This window comes from Opisthorchis viverrini (assembly GCF_000715545.1).
Source record: "Opisthorchis viverrini unplaced genomic scaffold opera_v5_288, whole genome shotgun sequence".
Classification (NCBI taxonomy): Eukaryota; Metazoa; Platyhelminthes; class Trematoda; order Opisthorchiida; family Opisthorchiidae; genus Opisthorchis; species Opisthorchis viverrini.
Window position 1 is genome coordinate 161,194 of NW_008751946.1, and position 15,154 is coordinate 176,347.

A 15,154-nucleotide genomic window follows, 5' to 3' on the forward strand; every position below is an offset into this window, starting at 1 on the left:
CTTTATACAGTTGACACAAATTATATAAATGTGTCAATTTTAGCAGCTTTTCTGCTAGTAATGGAGAGAACAGCGTGAAATACAAGGACCACGTACTGTGTGTGAAGTGTATTGGGTCCAGTGACTGTGTTAACTGGTGATTTGCATTGTCTGGGTGCGCTGTATCGCAATGCCCGAGCTAATACCTCGATGTTTACAGTTGTACATGTCAAATGCGTTTGTCTTCGGGCAGGCCAAATATGCATATTTCATGCAGCTAGAGGTTTGCCAAAAGTGTGGAGCAACCATCTGATACAGTTTTGAAGCTTCACGTCCAAAGAAATTCACCAGACTTTCCCCTTACAGTTTTCTCAATGACTGACAGAAAATCTTCTACCCTACAAATGTGATTATAAGCAATGATATGGTAAACCTACGAGAGAACAGAAACTGACGCCACACAGGAATCTAGTAACTTTAAGAACATGTCACATTGCATCCAGATTTGGAAAATTCATTTCCTGCACTGCACACAACAATAGCCAGCAATAGCGAATATCGTTGTCCGAGGATTGTTATGTAGGAGCTTCAAACTATACCACTAGCGGATCCAGATACTGTCTGTTTAAGCAATTCAAAGGTAGCATCAATCTCTTAATCGTAGACCTAATACCAGCCTCAGCTTAGGCTGGTCCGAGCGCTCCGCTGAATATCACTTAAGTTTAGGGGTTGAACAAATTTTGGAAGCTAATAACAGAATGCTAAGTCATATTGAAATCCGCACCCCGAAATAGCAGTAAAGTCATCACCTTAAAGATACAAGTGGCTGCCAGCTAGCGCGGTTTAATAACACGCAGACAAACTGTAACGATATCCAGTGCTACATGAAAAAGTTTGAACGAGAATCCGAACATTCTGACATAATGACAGATAATGGGAGCGAGACTTAAATTCAAGACATAAGACTCGTCAGTGGAGTGCTGTGATAGCCCATCTAAATCAGACGCTAGCCCATAATCCCTGCGGCAAATCATAAACTAAAATTCGACAGGCCCAGTGTTAGTCTCAGTATTTGCTGTTCATAACACAGCTGTTAGTTCCTGTACTGATTGATTTTTACACGATGCCTTTGGTGTGAATGCCTAAGCTATTGGAATTTCAGATTGTATTGACCTATCCTGCTAGGCTTCAGCTGTCTGCAGAGTCCGCAGTAAGTAACTTGAACCAGAATTTTATTCGGCCGTTTTTATAGAAAAACAAACCCAAGAAAGCAAAATAAATACATTTTCCTGTTAACTTTATGTAATGCTTTGTATGAGCGGAAGTCAATAATTGGGTAAAATGTATTTGGCGAATATTTATGTGTATATTTAGCTAAAACCAATGACATCATGTGATGGAATATCCTAAAAAGAGATCCTTCACCTGTTCGCTTTCGGATGTACCAGAGTGAACCGTGTCCGATTTCTAAACCCATTTGGTGAACGGATGAAAGTTCAGCGATGGTGTAAATCCAGCAAAGTGATTCTGAAGCTGACGTGGATCAATAAACACAACCACTAAAGTGTGTGATTCCGCCTTATGGTAACGCCATTCTCATGCTTATTGAACAAAGTGATTTCGAGGTCAGAGCAGCGAAAACAATTCCCTTCTGCATCTTTTCGGGCACCTAATTACAGATATAAACACAGGTAACCGAAAATTTTTGTAAGTTTGGTCGGAAAATTCGGCTACAAGAGCTATCTTTCGGGAGTCACAGTTTTTCTGAGGAGTGCTCCGCTTTTTAAGCTTCGCAGTTCTACTCTCGCACACTAGCACGATACAAAATTGAAACAGTTGTACAGGAATCACGCAATTGTGCTCCCTCCTCAAAATATTCAAGATTCAGAAAAATAAGCTATCAAAACGCACTTGTGAATGCAGCTTTTCGAAATTTTGATTGAAATAAAGCAGCAACCTCGATGAGTAATTACGTTTCTTTTCCCCAGTAGACATCATCTAAATAATATCTCAAGGAGGAAAGCAGGTTTTACAGTCTTCAAGTCTTACAAGGTCAAATCGACGAAAAAAATTTTCAATGCACCGGCTTCGCAAGGTAAATCTCCTGTGTTGACCAAGTCCTATAGTAAGCCAGCAAGAAACACTTCACCTCCGCAGTGTTACATCCAGGTGTAAACAAAGCAAACCATAAGGGTGATTGGCAGTCTCATATGAGATGTTGACTTGGTTCCGCCGACTAGAAAAAAACTAAGTGGATCGCGTTCTGCTCAGTAAAAACAACCAAACCTCAACAAATGATAGACAGCTCACGATCGAACCTGACACAACCTGATTATTTAGACCGTGAAATAGTATCAAGGTTAGTTTACTCGAGCCTATTCCACAAAAATGTTTGTCTTTCCACGAAGATTTTACCCATACATGCAGAAAAGCCAATAAACACTTTACAGCTGCTTGATCCCCATCGGGAAACGTCAGCATGTGTATCTCACGAATCTCTGTGGCAGTCCGAACTAGTAAACTTCCGGCTAGTAGTTAAAACCTAAGCCGTTCATTCACAAGCGACTGAGTAGCAATGTGATTAAGTCGCATTTGGACAGGATGTAACGCCTCATTTACAGAATTCACATCACATGGTCATGTTTTGACTAGTTTCTTTAAATGGACGGTTCACTTGTCGTGTGAACTGTTCTCTCTAAGTCGCATTTGGACAGGATGTAACGCCCCATTTACAGAATTCACATCACATAGTCATGTTTTGACTGGTTTATTGAAATGGACGGTTCATTTGTCGTGTGAACTGTTCTCCCTTTATTTTTCTATCGTCTGAACCATTTAATTGTTGTCATAGCAAAGGAGTGAAAAGATTGCAAAAGCATATCAGACTTCGGAAATGGCCCACATCTCAAGAGTTGAAGCAGTTACGGAATAACAACCCAAAGAAAATTGGTTTATTCAAACAAATGACTGCCGGAAATTAGGCGAAAAATTCCGCCGGTGTTTTATTTAGCCTGAAGAATCTTATGCATGTCAGTGCCTTTCATAAACTAGTGATGACACATACCTGATAGCAATTTCCACTTGTAAAGACCACAAGTAAACTCACACTTACCCTAAAACAGTACTTATCTTCTCCTACTGGATTTTGAATTCTTTCTAGTTGCTCTTTTAAATGACGAATTCAGAGAAAGTTGAAATGCCGCTGAGTGCTATTCATCATAATCAAACAGTAGTTTATGGGCTAACATAGGTTGCGAATTTGCTTAAATGCATAATAGTAAATTTGAGTCCTACATTACCGATTGAGTAACCTCTATTAAATTGCCACCATACGGCAACCTTTGGTTGGGATAAACAAACAAGTCTAAAGAGCGGTCGAATTACTGGGACAGAGAAAAAGTGATGCAGCGAGCATTTTTTCTAGAAATAGGCTTGATCCATGTTGGGTTTTTGTTTACTGTCCATCAACCGCGGACGATATTTTCAATGAAATAAGAAGAAATAATTTTTCTACAGGAGGATTTGCCGCTAGAAGTTGCTGGATGTGTCTGTGTGTCGTCGGGTCCGAAACAATCCGTGATATTCTTCGGCATATGGCAATTCAGTAAAAAGTCTTCAGTTTCCCTCAACTGCTGTTAAATAACTTTCCTTTATTTGAACGCCGACACAAAATGTGCACTTTGGGGAAGAATGTTCAACTACACAGTTTGAGCTGAAAAATGTGCATGAAGATGGAGCCTAGCCACCAAACACCTTCCAACGGGACAAGCATTCAAAAAATTACTCTCACTTTCCGTCACTCTTATTCAAGGTGCCAAATGGATTACCAGTTAGTGTCTTTCAACATCATCCAAAGCGCTCTTGTATGATCGGCTTCCGCTGTGCAGTGGGTGTGGTTATCTTAGAGGTATTCACAGAGCTTTTATAGTAAAGTGTTAGAAGACGGGCATTCGTTAATTAAAAAAAAACAAAGTGAGCGAGACCAGTGCAAGCGGAGCGATCCACCTTTCATCAATATATGGAAAAAAGGCTAAGGAATCCAGGAAATATAAATCTTTGGAAATACAGAGATTCACTATTCGCAACAAAAGAGAGAAACTCCTACTCCGTACTGCAGAATAATAATGAATTACCTATGCAGATTGGGAGATCTGTGTGACGAAGCTCATGAACCCTTCGTCTCATTTATCCTGTACTGGGGAGGTGAGCGACTGTGTTCAAAACTAGAAGCATCTTTCTAAACACGCCGTACGGACATGAGCTTCATATTTCGAGGTTCTCCTATTCAGTCGTCCGCAAATTAGTCATAAATATCTTTCAGTGACTGAAGTTTATAACACAAGTAAAAAGAGAGGCTTTTTCGGTTTTGATGCCAATCCCGGGCAACTGGAATTTTAATGAATGATGTTGTCTACACGATGTGCAAAAAGGTGTTGCGATCAATCATAGACATCCAAGACTTTTTGAGCTTTTTGTTGAACGAAATTCCAGATCCACATAGAATGACCAAAAGCACACTTGAGGTGGTCCAACAAACTATCGCATACTGAGATAAGGCCGCGCTATTTAAGCTACCTAGGATACCTCTTGGGCGCTGGTTTGCTCGTGCTATGTACAATTATGATTTTTACCCCAATTTTATGAAGTCTCTGCTCACTTTCCTACATTCGGTTGTAGTTTCTATGGTCTTCTCATCCAATGGTCACAACGCAAGTAATTACTTATCAATATAGAACATCAAAGCTACTCCTTCTGCCAAAAACGTCTGACACCTGGCACGGAATTTTCATTGATGCATTCAGTTTTTTGTGTTATAATCTGGAAATTTCCATCATGGTGGATGCTTTAAAATGTGTATGAGAGACACTGAATTTCAAGATTAAATGTTGATGAGCCATTTTTTGCAGTAAACCATTGATAAGAATTTTATGCCTTCTGACAGATGGCTATGCTTCCCGTTCGCGTGTTAGAACGTGAATAAAATGAAGCTTGTCTGCTAAAAATAAGAGACAACATAGATTTTCAGTGAATAATAGAGAAGCGTGAGCTTATCAGATCGCTGTTTAAGCCTCCTCTGAAGAACTGAGTTTTTCATAAATTTTTTCCCCAAATACAGTTTCTATTGTCAGTCAAAGTTTGCACTAAAATAGTAGTACTGATAGGCACAGAGACTTTGAAGTTACCTTGGAACATTCCACTAAACAGAAATCCAACTTTGAAATTTTATAACAAGTGAGTTTATTATGTGCCTACATTTACTAAAAATACAGTTAGTATGGATGTTCTAACTAAAAAGAAATCTTTAAAGAAACTGACTTCAGCCTGAATGGAATGGTAGTCAGCATGCAGTTAGTAGTAAGTTTCCTAAAAATGGAACTGTATGACGCAGACGGTCCACTTTTTTGCGGTTTTGTGGTAATTTGACGAGCACTGATATGGTCTGTACTCAAAACTCAAAGAAACATTTGTGGATCAAACTACTCGACTCAGCGAACAAGCCGGAAGTCAATAAGCCGAACCAAGATATCCTTGTCTCAGCAGACCGAGAAATCATGTGAACTTTTTTCAGGACGATATTTGTCTGACAGTCAACCAAGCCATAGAAAAGAACTAAAAATGGGGGAATATCCGTTGCTAAAATAATTATCAAAGTCATGTTTTTTTATATTCAAACGGAATAGCTTATACAAACCTTGTGTAAACAGCTGATCTTGTAGCTCTGTGCATTTTATTAGTCTGAGAGCTACATCTTCTTTCTGAAGTCATTAAAATCTAATGAGGTGTTTTGCAGTGCAAAATTCCAGGTGCAACTGCTGTTTATAAGATTATGCATTCTATTTCGCTCTGTGGCAAATTGTGGAGAAAGTTTGGCTGGCTTGCATTTGTTTACTGGAAAGCGTACTTATGGCGACTTTCCGTGTGTGCGAGTGACGGCTCTGCATTTATGTTCTGAACAGGATTGACGTGAGTTCAGCTAATTTCGTTCCATTAGACACTGGTATTCTGTTTAGGTCAGTCTATTCAGCAAGGATTATTCATTGCCTGAAATGGATTAACCGCATAAGGACATTACTCTGAGATAGTGGAATACCGTGGTATTACTTAATACCCGTGTGTCAGGGAGGTCTCCCTAACGATCAAAGATAATGTGAAAACAAGCCTAGATGATCTGGTATGTTTTGTTTGGAACTCATACTGAATCACAAGAGATGAAAGTGTTGCGGCGCCGTTTTAAAACAGGAAAATTTGTTAACAAGTAAGCCCCGACAGCCCATTACAGGGGCTGGTCGAATAGATGCAATCCTGGAACTTTCATCAATCTGTTCTTGTTCTTGTGTTCTATGTGGGCGTCAAACTTGTAGGCAATCAACGAGTAAACTGGCCAACAAATAAGCTTGTTGTGAAAGGGGAACTCAAATTAAACGCAGCTGAATCTCTCGTTCATGATGTTCTTTAGCTGAATGTACCGCACAAAAGCGCAGAAACTTAAAATGCATTTTAGTCCAATATTAGGATAAAACTCCCTGGAAAAGCCATGAAAATTTAGTCCTTTGGAACTTATTTAGATATCTATCAATAGAATTATTTGGATCAGACTTCCTGACCGATCTCTTTTGAGCTGGTGATAACACGTGCAAAGGATTCTAGTGGCCCGTACAATCTGAAATCTTCGATGGACTACTAACAAAGCAAGATAATGAAGTGTCTCATTTGATGCTGGCTTCAAACCGGGTTGGGTACTCATCTACTTCCATAAGAAGTCGGAGCCCACAGACGATGCAGACACCTCAAAACGTCTGAAACACTCAAAAAACAGGATCCTGTCTAAAAACGTACANCCACCAGATTGCAAAATCTTGCAATCGGTTGAAACAAGCAGGATAGATACTGGGCCGTCGCTCAAGTCATCGGACAGATCAGTCACATCGCTTAAGCGTGAACATGTTTGGCCACTCGGATGTGACGATTCAGGTATGTCCAATGTGAGTTTGCAGTGTAGTGGCAACACACCCTTCTCTTATGTCAAATGTTCGGTACGACCGCGGATGTCCACAGCTAGTGACCTCCGATAACAGCAAGACTAGAATCCGGTGCTTTCCACCTTTGTTGTGAGATAACCAGAAGGACAAGAAGACGAGCGTTCATGCGACGGTGACCTGAGCGTAAATTCTCCAAATTTTGCAACCACCTGCAATCGATACTGTTTTATTTTTGTCTCCAGGATACTGCGTATTTGAAAGCACCGAATGTTGTTGAAATTTACCATCATAATATCAAGCAAAGACATACTGGAAAAATAGGTCCAAGGGGTCGTAAAAATGTAAATTTTGCAAAAATTGTGTACGGGTTTATTGGCCCACTAATCAGATTAGCCTGTTGTGTTTCAATTAGGTTTTCTTAGCTCCGTCCTTCGCACCAGAAGATCAGTGAACTCCTGCCTACTTAGAAGAATCCACAGGACTGACACCTACTTCGGTAAAATTGATAGATGAAGTATACACAACAACTGTCTTTAGGTGATTGATCTTTGTCAATACCTTGGAATTATCAGTTACCTTCAATTGGTGTGATTTTTCCGCCACACTGAGGTACCTTTGAGTAGCCCCAGGAATAGCTGAGTTTTTTCCATCATACTCTCAAATGAACCATCTCCACTTTACAAATCGATCACATTTTCCTGTTCACCTAAGCAGGTGTATATTCGAGTTTCTAAGAGGTGCGTATTATAATCGAACGCCCATAATTTGATAGGTCAGATTAGCTTGCAGTCCCTACTTCACTGGCGCTCGCAAGACAACCATGGGTTATTTTATCCAGCTAGTAAACATGCAAGTAACTGGGTGATGTGCGGAATTTGTCGGAATACTCGGAGACCGACCCAACGCTGACCAATAGCATCTCATACAGGACCATTCCGTCTAACAGAATTACAGCCACTTTGATATTTTCACTCAGTTTTCAGTACTTTTGTGTTAGCCCATAAATTTATAAACATGTCATCGCTCGAATGTCAAATCTAATGATTTTGGCTTTGAGACACAACCGTCCAAAAGCTGTTTTGCATGAAGTTAAATTGATCAACAAAATACGTTATGGGACCAGCTAGATGGTTTTATGGTCAAACTTAAGATGTCGATGTGATATATTATTTAACTGTAATTTTACTGTAATTTGACAACTGTGGATATTTAAATCAACTCTTACCTTTAATCTAAAGATTTTTAGTCAGGGTGACGTATTACACAACTTCTGATATTACAGTCCGTCCTTGTGAGAGCACAGAAGAACCATGAAGAATATTGGCCAACCGACTGAAAACCACGCTCTCAAAATGATGTTTTTAATGCCAGAATTGCAGCTAAAACTTGTGCAATAACCTAATATCCGGGTGACACGGAACTCTAATGATCAACCGACAGACACCCGAGTGATTTTCAGTACTGTCTTTGAATTCCGCTACATCATGGTAGCATACAGACTGTCTGAAACAAAATGACCAAATATAATCATGCCCCAGGGTTTGATAAGCACGGTCCACTCTAGCATGCACCCAAAGAGCGACTGTGATGAGAATGGATCCAAATCGGAATAAGAGGAAACGTTTTCCACACTGATAACTGAGAATTTACCTGTGAAACTCCATTTTCCAAAACTTTCATGATATCGTTTCCGGTCACATCAAGAACAATAACGGAATCAAGCATGGGCAAAATGAGGCTGAGTTGTCGCAGCGTGAAATCGCCGGCAGGAATCACTGAATCGTTGCGCATGCTTCCGGAGTTGATAACCGCACAGTCCGCCTCAACACAGGTCAGTGCGACATCAGCCAGAAAGTTGCCCATATTCGTCTCTTGTGTCCGAATCATTGCAAATCGTCCATCCAAGTCCACGTCGAGCTTACCAATAACGCGATCCATACGTTCTTTGTCTGCGGTACAAACTTGATTTACGAATGTGACGATTTCTTCATTTGGCTTCCATGACTTGTTGATTGCCTTTATTTCTACATCAATCTTACTAAGGTTTTTCGTTTGTATGTCTACAAAGAGATTGATGTAGCCTAATTGTCGAAAGTCTGTGCCACTTTTAATAACTTTGCGATTTGTTCCGTCGTTGCACTTGACCGTTTCTATGCCTGCATTGTGATCGTGGCCACCGAGCACCAGATCTATTTCTGGGACCTCTTTGGCCAATCGCAAATCATTTTGCCATCTCATGTGTGTTAGAGCGATTATCACGTGACAGTCATGGCTGATTTTCAATTCGTTAGCCAGCCGACGTCCTTCAATGCAGAAATCTTTGACCACAACTTGACCTTGGTCTACCACTGCTAACGTATCAACCCACTCCGGTTCGACCAGCCCGATCAGCCCGATTCTGACATCACCTCTTTCAATTATATGACACGGTGGTAGTCCACAGAGTAGTTCCATTGAGGAAGCATCGTAACAGTTTCCATTAAGCCAGGGAAATTTGGACTTTTGAATGCAAGACAGAAGATTGTCAATACCGAAATCAAAATCATGGTTTCCAATCACACAGCAGTCAACCGCCAGTAGGTTGAATAGATCCACCATATGCTCTCCTTCAGTAGTCATGCTAAGCGAGGAAGGGCTGAGCAAATCACCGGAAAACAGAACCAGAGTTCGATCAGGGTTTTTACTGCGCAACTCAGCCAGTGCGCCTGCAAATCGTGCAGCGCCACCACATGGATTTTCCGTCGTCTCCTCCACGTTGTATACGTCATTGAAGTGAAGTATGGTCAGTTGAATCTTTTCATGATCATGTTTCGCCGTCGAAAGAGCACTGCCCATTGTTACATTTCATTCTGACTGTTATTTTGCCAATTATATGCACCAGCCTAACCAGGAAAGCACACTGGTTGGCTGGTCACACATGTTTGTCGGATTGGTAGGCCTGATTCGCTTTCGAATAATGTTACCTAGTAACCGCATAAACGAAAACAAAATTCTCTCGTGGGAGAAGGATACATGCAGTCTTTTTTGCAAACTTAAGTTAGCATGGCACAGTAGTGCATTTTCAGTTTGCCTGGTTAAGTCAAGTAAGGAGATATTTTGGTGCACTGACGCAAATCAATAAATATTGCGCATTGGTTTTGCAAGATTCTCATTGGTTAAAGCGTACCGGGAAGATTGCAATGTTGCCTGAGAACAGCAAAAGATTTGACAATACCGATTAGCTGAAAACCAAATGGCCGTATAAGGGTCTTTGACGTGAGTTGCTTTTTGTAACGAATTCTACTAAGTTTGCATTCACCTAGATCAGTTTTCTCCAGGTATTTTTGCGTTGCTATATTTTTATGACGAATAAGAGGTTAGAAAAGAACTATTTGTTTGGTACTGTGGCAAGTATTCAATTTTTTAGTCTTTCGATGTACCTTGCGATAGAATTTGTCATTGTCTTACGTTCTGATCAAGTTGATGTAGAGATGAACCTTTTCTGAGTTCTCATTCCCACGTGACATTTTTACTAAATCCTATAAAAACACGAGCTAATTCATTGCCTAGATTGTTTGAAACCGTATCCAGATAGACGGGTTGTGACGTTTGCTGCTGTGCGCTTGAATTTTGCCGGATTCCGAACAGAAAATGGAGAAACTCAAAGTTGAACCCCGTATAAAGATACTTATCGTTGACCGTACCACCGATCCTAATCTGCGATATATATATATATATATACCGAAAACATACCTTTGCCTGAAAATGTAGACAAAATGGTTCGGGGGGCACATTTCAACCACTGGTTATCATGTTTTCAACTACAAGAAATAGCTACACTGTCGACTCAACTACACTAAAGGTGTGAATGAATAGCGAAAACATTTGGAGCTCAAGCTGCGTCACAATGTTTATTTGATTTGGCACAAAGTGAGCACCTGGATGAATCAAATTAGGAGAAATTTCACCAACAAAAACCCCGTAATATTAGTAATGGTGACATAAATGGTGCCGCAACCTACCTCATACGAACTTGGTAAATGACTAACATAAAAGTACAGGAAGAGCTGTTTGATAAAAGTTATCAGTCGAGCGAATTAACGAAAAGCCATCTTGTTGCTCGTACATGCAGTCACGCTTCACTGATTTCGACTGATTAGCTGAATCATAATTCCATTTTGCTGCGATAATAATCCCACCTCGCCCTCATGCTACATGACCACGCATTTCCTTCTTTACTCTCAGTATACCATTTGCCTCCAAGCCCCTTTTGTATGGGTGGCAGTGAAAATGAAACGAAATTTCATCATCTCACGAGCTGTTGAAAGGCAACACTTTTGGGAGTGACGATTCAGTTTCCGGTGTGATTCGAGCATATGAGTGCCGCTACTGTTTTCCCGTTAATTTGGCACGACAAACGGCAAACAAAAAACAACTTCCATAAGTGATGATACATTTGTTCCTATTCAATCTTCACACGGAGGAATGTGATGGCTGGAATTTACGCGGTATACGATTCAAACTAAGTGCATTTTACCGTGGAAAATATTAGTATGCCTAAGACATCACTTTTTCTTTTGATGCTAACTTAATGTGGCCATCGGCGTTGAGTCAGTTGTAAACATTTCTTGCTTAACAATTACCACTTTCAAAGATGCAGTAACACAAATGCGTAAAGACAAAGTGAAAAGAAACAGGAAAGTGGTGTGGCTGTGGAACTCAAAACACATTTTAGTAAAATCGATTATGTGTTGTGATGATTCCTTCCGTACTTCATGCAAGGAAAGCATTGGGATGCTTCGGTTGTCCTCCGGCTGGTTTTGATGGATAATGACATAAAAAGGTTCATCCTTGGTCTTTTAATCGGAATAGGATTATTTATCAAATTGCACCCTAAAATCTAAACTACTCTGGTGATTGTGCACCATTACCTGATTTCATGCGGTTGAGCGCTTGATTCAAACACCACCTGATGAAAAGTCCATGTTATGCATTAGCGTCTATATATATATCCCAGCCTTCAAAAACGCCACTGTTTTGATAAAGGAAGCTACTCATAAGGTTGCTGAAAACTCTTCAACAGCCCACGACTGGTTTCGTCTTTCTTGACTCATCAGGTAGGCGCAGTCGTCGAGTATCCATCAGCCTTATGTTCTACTTGTTCTACTTCGTCAATGTAAACAATTATAAACTGAATCGATTTCCAAAAAATCAGTATCATCCTTAGCGCCAATTTCGCTTAATGCAGCAAACAGATACACAGAAAATAGCCGCAGACCCCAAAGGCAGAGAGTTGTGAAAATTAAGCTCAAAAAAGTTTTTTTTTGTACGCCAAAATATCATTCGCAGGACGTTAACCTTGTTCATGCGATTAACTTATGCTTGTGCATTGATATCAGTACTTTCCTGAATTTATTTGTAAAATATCCTCTGCGTTCCATCACCCCAAAGTATTCTCAAATAAAGATGAAATAAAATGGTTGCTAAAAATTTGCTCGCATGTTATCAATGCAGTAGCTCAAGCACTACACAAACAGCAGAGTCGAAGATGTGCTCTGACTTTTAATTCAGCGCATAGCGCACCGCCATTTAACTCGGAATAGAAAGCTTATGGTAGTTTTCACTTTCAGAATGTAGCACTTACATGAAAACAATGTAGCAACTTTTAGAAGAAGGCATAGAGGAATCACCTTTGGTTTGGTCGATAGAAATACGTCCACAATCTGGTCAACACGGAATGTAAACGAAACACTGTTAATCGTCTGCCTAAAAAGGCTTGCAAAATTTTTTTCGGCGGCAAAGTAGATGTAACTTTGCGCCTTACTGAAAAAGCCCTGATACTGCAGAACCTCTTGCTGAGGCATATAAGACGATTGAAAAGCAATTCAAATCCCAGCATTCACTCAGCTGAGAAGAATCTTACAACACTTGATTACTTTACAAACTCTGGGACTGTGCCTTCCTAATGAGCCCCAAGTAGGATGAAACCAGTCGTGGGCTATCGAAGAGTTTTCAGCGATCTTGTGAGTGATTTTCTTTATGAAAAGCTACTGCGCAAATGAGAGCACATTCAAGTAGCGGCCCACTACCTAATACCATCATGGAGGTTGATGTGTTATTTGTTGACTCATTAACCCTAGTCCACTACTTTGTTTGCCAGTGTTACGCAAACTACGTGAGAAATTCCATACGGTGTCATTCGCTTAAAGTTGCTGAACACATGCCACCAAGCAAGCGTTCTGATAGGCTGAACCATGTGACTAGTGCGACTACTGTCCAATTGTTCTACATTTATCACTAGGTTAATCCAACCAAATGGTTCACTTTTGAGTTACACCAGATCAATCCAAGGCAGTCTGACAAAACAAATGCGTAATAGTTGGGATTGAAAGTCACATACGGAAACCAAGCCACTTAATCTAATTAACGAGTTGCCAATGAGCGATTCCATATATTCAGAGGATTTAGGGAAATTCTAAAAGACTATAATCGTGAAATTTCAAATAGATAAAGTTAACAGAACGCAGTGGAAACGCATTTTCAAATCTTATAAGTCTGCAAGAGCAATGGGAGTATGAAGCAGAAGGGGCTATGCAAATGCTCACATTGGCCGCCTTCTATATTTGGAAATGGTTTTTGGGTTCCCAAACTTTCTACTGGCTCATAGTTAGCACTGAGTTTCTTCGAAAAGGCTAAAGTTGAGGTCCAAAAATACAAAGAAAAAGAATTGGACGACAGCCACTTGCTGAAAATATGCTCGATGTTTCTGTTTCTTGTTGCCATCTTCCACACGAAATCCGGCCGTTTTTGGTTCACCATTTGACAATCTGTACTAAGGAATCAAGGCAGTCATAGAAAGTTCCGTGGGCTTTCCCGATTTTTTCTCAATTCTTCCTCTCTAGAAGTGACTGAGGTCCTAAGGTTTGCAGGCGGCTGCATTGGTTTAAGTTTCTATGCCCACAAGTTTTTAATTTTCATGTGCATGTAATTTCGCCGTGAGAGCAGAACAATCGACACTAGCATTCGGGTGTGAGTTTCCTGTAGGTGTATATTGGCTACGAACATGATATTACTACGTGCTTACGAGGGGTATCCTGATAAGACTGATTTTGAGGAATACTTACATGTACATCCAATAAAGGTGAGGGTATCGTAGCTGCAAACGTATCCCTTCGGCAATTTGGTTTAATCCCACACTAACTTACAGAGCCATGGCCGAAGTTATGAATGCTTTATGAATGCTTATGTCTAACCTTAAGGCTAGGATATTCTCTCGTTGTAAAGGATCTAATACACATTCCAAATAACCACGATTTTTATGGAGTTTCAAGTATCATAGTGGTATTTGATGACACTATAGGATGGGATGCTCTAGTCTCACGATGCAAATCAAATGTAACGTTCGAAAGCAACGTCATTCTGAGACCTGAAATACTGACGACAAGGATACTGGGGTATAATAATATGACGAAGCAATGAGTTAGCCAATGGAGATAACTAAAGATGATGAACGGTAAAGATTCCGAGCAGTCGTTACACGTTTCATGCTGGAGGTCTGTGAGAATTGAGTTTCGTACGTATATCGGTATAACCAGAGGAACTAGAAATCCAGAATTCAGCGAAGCGTAAAAACGAGCACGTATGTATTCGAATTGGCGAATATGTACAGCATATGGAATATTAAAGCAAGAGGATAATGAATAGAGCAACGAATAGAGTATCAGTCATGTTCATCATATCCGCCACACCTTGAATGAGCGTGTGGATGTTTATAGTCCAGTAGTAATCTTGACCGCAATCTTTCGGATCTTCTCGGAATGGAAACTTCAGACTCTTCACAGGTTGTGTGTTCTTCAGATACGTTTTGTTCAGATGCCATAAGATCACCTACAGAGGACTCATTAGTATTTGAAACAGCAGGAGTGCCGTTAACAGACTGACCTCTATTATTGAACTCAACCTGGTCAATGTGTCTTCGGTGGCAAGAGAGATCATCTAAATCGAGAAATGTGACCATTCGTTTGCCATTTGATGAAAGTACTATTCCTGTAGCAGGTCGTAAATCATTACCCTTGAAAAATGTAACATCAGCCGTTTTGGCACAGTCAAGACTTGTACCCAACGAACGAGATTTAAATAGAAGCGCGGGACTCTTCCCATTAACGGAATGGACGGCGTTCCTGTATTGCATTAGAAAATTATCAATCCCACGGTCC

The 15,154-nt window shown here is 40.3% G+C and overlaps 2 protein-coding genes across 2 annotated transcripts in view; both read right to left on the minus strand.

Moving 5' to 3' along the window:
- Positions 1 to 9,794, minus strand: part of T265_09594 (hypothetical protein) — a gene marked incomplete at both ends in the record, with an annotated part of 27,977 nt that extends 18,183 nt beyond the window's left edge. Inside the window, one exon of the mRNA XM_009175709.1 lies at positions 8,610 to 9,794. Coding sequence (XP_009173973.1) covers positions 8,610 to 9,794 — 1,185 coding nt within the window. The remainder of the gene's footprint in view (positions 1 to 8,609) is intronic.
- A 279-nt stretch (positions 9,795 to 10,073) lies between these two features.
- The window catches only part of T265_09595 (hypothetical protein), a gene marked incomplete at both ends in the record, with an annotated part of 64,055 nt that continues 58,974 nt past the window's right edge, over positions 10,074 to 15,154 (minus strand). The window contains one exon of the mRNA XM_009175710.1: positions 10,074 to 10,145. Within this exon, the coding sequence (XP_009173974.1) occupies positions 10,074 to 10,145 (72 nt within the window). The remainder of the gene's footprint in view (positions 10,146 to 15,154) is intronic.